Source organism: Palaemon carinicauda, chromosome 18, assembly GCF_036898095.1.
Source record: "Palaemon carinicauda isolate YSFRI2023 chromosome 18, ASM3689809v2, whole genome shotgun sequence".
In the NCBI taxonomy this organism is placed as follows: Eukaryota; Metazoa; Arthropoda; class Malacostraca; order Decapoda; family Palaemonidae; genus Palaemon; species Palaemon carinicauda.
In genome coordinates this window covers 75,459,292-75,464,111 of record NC_090742.1, presented here as the reverse complement: position 1 = coordinate 75,464,111, position 4,820 = coordinate 75,459,292, and the positions used below count along the sequence as shown (strand labels likewise).

The window sequence follows — 4,820 nt, the reverse complement described above, 5'->3', positions numbered from 1 at the left end:
GATATGAATTCTAAACTATGATCCTAAACAGGCAAGTGATATGAATTCTCAACTCCAATCCTGAACAGCCAAGTGATATGAATTCTCAACTTCAATCCTGAACAGGAAAGTGATATGAATTCTCAACTTCAATCCTGAACAAGCATATGATATGAATTCTCCACTTCGATCCTGAACAGGCCAGTGATATGAATTCTCAACTTCGATCCTGAACAGGCAAGTAATATGAATTCTCCACTTCGATCCTGAACAAGCATGTGTTGTGAATTCTCAAATTCAATCCCTAACAGGTAAGTAATGTGAAGTCTCATCTTTGATCCTGAACAGGCAAGTAATGTAAATTCTCAACTTTGTTTCTGTACAGGTAAGTGATCTGGATTTTACACTTCGATCCTGAACAGGTAAGTGATGGAAATTCTCAACTTCTATCCTGATCAAGCAAGCGATATGAATTCTCAATTTCAATCCTGAACACGCAAGTGATATCTCAAGTTAGATCCTGAACAGGCAAAGAATATGAATTTTCAACTTCGATCCTTAACAGGCTAGTGATATGAATTCTCAACTTTGATCCTGAACAGGCAAGTGATATGAATTCTCAACTTTGATCCTGAACAGGCAAGTGATATGACTTCTCAATTTTGATCCTGAACAGGCAAGTTATATGACTTCTCAACTTTGATCCTGAACAGGTAAGTGATATGAATTCTTAACTTCGATCCTAAACAGGAAAGTGATATGAATTCTCAAGTTAGATCCTGAACAGGCATGTGATATGAATTCTCAAATTTGATCCTAAACAGGCAAGTGATATCAATTCTTAATTTTGATCCAGAACAGGCAAGTGATATCAATTCTTAACTTTCAACCTGAACAGGCAAGCGATATGAATTCTTAACTTCGATCCAGAACAGGATAGTGATATTAATTCTTATCTTGGATTCTGAAAAGTTAAGCGATATGAATTCTCAACTTCAATCCTGAACAGACAAGTGATATGAATTCTTAACTTTGATCCTGAACCGGGAAGTGATATGAATTCTTAACTTTAATCCTGAAAAGGCAAGTGATATGAATTCTCAACTTTGATCCTGAATAGGCAAATGATATGAATTCTCAACTTTGATCCTAAAGAGGCAAGTGATATGAATTCTCAACTTTGATCCTGAATAGGCAAATGATATGAATTCTCAACTTTGATCCTGAAGAGGCAAGTGATATGAATTCTCAACTTTGATCCTGAACAGGCAAATGATATGAATTCTTAAATTCGATCATGAACAGGCAAGTGATGCGACTTCTCAATTCAGATCTTGAGCAGTGCGACGAGCCAAGACTAGGTTGTGATTCAAAAGCAGGATGAAAGCAACTGAGTACTTTATTATAGAAACATTGAGTATATATACACACTAGGTCCCGGCAAGAACGTCACAAAATACAAACATGCTATTTCTTATCCAACTGACAACCGGTTCCGTTAACAGTTAACAATGAGAAATAGGCAGACAGGTTCATGCAAGTTACTGTCAGTGCGATGGGGGAGCGAAGATACAAAGGATAATATATAAAAAAAAGAGAAATATCGTTACTATGTACGATCGTGTGACATATTGGTGGTACATGCCCCCCCCCCCCTTAAAACTGACGTACTGTACATGTTAAATAGGGCACCCTGATCTAGAAAGGGTAACTGTAGGTGGTTGGTCTGGAAGTAGATAAGCTTGTTTTAGACAATCATTGGAGACCCTGTCTTCTTTGCCACGAATGTTTAATAGGAATGCTTTCAGATTTGGTCGGATCACAAGGAAAGGGCCCGTGTAAGGAGCGTTAGTGGTAGCTTGCTAGTACAGACGCTCCCCAACTTACGAACGAGTTACGTTCCGAACGATCGTTCGTAAGTTAAATTCGTTCGTAAGTTGCTTCAGTGCTATATTTTGTATTATAATTTATGTTTAAGGGCTATATAAATACTGTACTGTATATTGAAGGTTTATATAAGTATGTTTAAGGCTTGTATAAGTAACCTGTATTGGTTTGTACTGAAAAAAAACATTTAATAAAATGGAGAATACGTACAGTACTGTGCTACGTATGTTAGGGAGGGAGAGAGAGAGAGAGAGAGAGAGAGAGAGAGAGAGAGAGAGAGAGAGAGAGAGAGAGAGAGAGAGACACAGTATGTACATGTACGTAATAAGATAAATAAAATGAAGTTTAACTTACTTTTGGAAGATGTACTCGATGCTTAAGGAGATGATGGAGGAGGAGGAGGCTCGATGCTTAAGGAGATGATGGAGGAGGAGGAGGCGGCAGAGGAGGATTTTATATCATGAGAGGGTCATCGTCATCGCTGGAATGGGCTTCAAAAGTTACTTCCTCCTCCGTAACTTCAATGTAGGAAGAAGTTGAGGGTCGAGGAGAAGAAGATGAGGGTTGATGAGTATCTTCCTTGGAGGATTTACTAGAAACTGGCCGAAAGAAGCGATCTAACGACGATTGCACAGTTTTCTTCTTTTTTTTCATCATAAATGATGCGGTAGCACTGTATGGCATCATTCAATTGATTTGCAACCTTTGTGCAACGTTCAATATTTGGGTCTTGCTGCTCGAAGAGTGCGATGGCTTTATCTATGAGCGAAAACCCCTCGGCCAAGAGTTTCGTCTCGAATTTCTTCATGGGGACAGGCGTTTCTTCCTCCTCCTCCTCCTCGACACGTTGCTGAGCCTCCAACTCCATGAGGTCTTGGTTACTCATTTCCTCCCCATGGGACTCAAGCAATTCCTCGAAGTCCTCCTCCTGCAGGTCAAGCTCGAGTTTGTCACTTAGGCTGACAAGAGTGCTGAGAATTTCTTTATTGATGCTCTCCTGATCAAAGCCACGGAAGTCGTTGACGAACTGAGAGCATAGAGACCTGCACACGGCATTGAGGTTGACCTCGGTAACCTCACGCCATGATGCATCAATGTTTTTTACGCAGTTAAAGATGTTATACGACTTCCAGTAGCTCCGTAAGGTCATCTCGGGGTCAGAATCCACTGCTTTCAAGGCCATCCTGTACGTCCGTCGGGTGTAATATTTCTTGAAATTGGCGATAACGCCCTGGTCCATAGGCTGCAGAAGTGAAGTTGTATTTGGCGGCAGGTACACAACTTTGACATCAGGATGAAAATCATCCAAGTGCGGGGGGTGGCCAGGGGCATTGTCCAGCACCAGCAGGATCTTGAATGGAATTCCATTTTCCTGGCAATGCAACTTCACTTCTGGGATAAAATGGTGGAAGAACCAGTCCTCAAATATAGCGAGTGTCACCCATGCCTTCATGTTTGACATCCATATAACGGGGAGAGAGCTTTTCGTCACGTTCTTCAGGGCTCGAGGGTTAGCTGCCCGGTAAACTAGCAGCGGCTTCAGCTTGTAGCTCCCTTCAGCATTCGCCCCAAGCATTAAGGTTAGGCGGTCTTTAGCCGCTTTATATCCGGGCATCGTCTTCTCCTCACGGCTAATGTAGGTCTTCTCTGGCCTTTTCTTCCAAAAAAGACCCGTTTCGTCGACATTGAAGATCTGCTTAGCCAAATAACCACCCTCCTCAATGATCTCCTTCAACACTTGGGGGAATCGCTCGGCAGCCTCTTTGTCCGCAGATGCTGCCTCTCCGGACACGGACACATGGTGGAGATTAGCCCTCTTCTTGAAACGGGAAAACCACCCATGGCTGGCAGAAAACGTTTCTTCGGCAGCGCTTTCCCCAGCCTTAGCCTTGACATCCGCAAAGATAGATTTGGCCTTCTCCTGAATGAGCATAAGGCTCAGAGGAATACGCCGCTGCTGCTGATCCTCGAGCCAAATGGTGAGAAGTTTCTCCATCTCTTCTATGATTTTCCCTCTTCTTTTGCTAATGATCGTCGATTGCATCGGCACTGCACCTTTAACATGTTCCATTATACGATCTTTCTGTTTATAAATGGTACCGACGGTCGAACGATTCAAGTTGTATGCCCGTGCAACGCTCACCATTTTCTCACCCGTATCAAGCTTCTTTATTATTCCCACTTTCGTTTCAAATGAAATGGCTTGCCTCTTCTTTGCACTACCACTCTCACTAGAAGCCTTTCGCTTTTCACCAACCATATTGAATAATGGATGCACAAGATATTTAATGATAAAAATGAAAAAAGTTCTTTGCGCACTGGAGATACGTTCACGCACTTACGCACTGCAACGAACTGGGCAGAGGAAGGTGGATGCTGGGTGAGCTCTCACAGCGCCAAGCGTTTGTATTAGTGGCGGAAAGAAGCACTACTCGGAAAAAGGCGCGCAATACAAAATCTAACTTACAGCATCTCTTTCAGAACATTTTTCGACACACGCGCAGACATGTTCGTATGTACCGTTGTTCGTAACTCGAATGTTCGTAAGTAGGGGAGCGCCTGTACTATTGCGCAGGAAGACGTGCAAGTCTGTCGGTATGAGATGCTTCGCTGGGGATTGTAAGTCTGGCGGCATGGAGTAAATTTTCCCACGACGTGACGTATGCGCTAGAGATCGTTGGAGGAGGTTGCAAAAGTAAAAAATTCGGCAAGGACGACCAACAGGTCGCCAAACACTATTTCAGCTGCCGAGATGTCCAGGGCGTATGTAGGAGTGGTCCTTAGTCCCAGGAGGACCCAGGGAAGTTGGGTAAACCAGTTGGAGTCCTTGCAGCGGGACATCAAAGCTGTTTTGAGGGTGCGATGAAAACGTTCAACCATTCCATTGGCGGAGAGGTTGTAGGCAGTTGTCTGATTTAGGGTGATGCCCAGGAGATTCGCTAATGATGTCCACA

General features: G+C 43.1%; 1 protein-coding gene across 1 annotated transcript; it reads right to left on the bottom strand.

Annotated features, from left to right (window-relative positions):
• Nucleotides 1–2,458: 2,458 nt before the first annotated feature.
• On the bottom strand, nucleotides 2,459–4,126 carry LOC137657368 (tigger transposable element-derived protein 1-like). Its single transcript, XM_068391703.1, has one exon. It carries the CDS (start codon nucleotides 4,124–4,126, stop codon nucleotides 2,459–2,461), a length of 1,668 nt encoding a protein of 555 aa, XP_068247804.1.
• Between the last annotated feature and the right edge of the window lie 694 nt (nucleotides 4,127–4,820).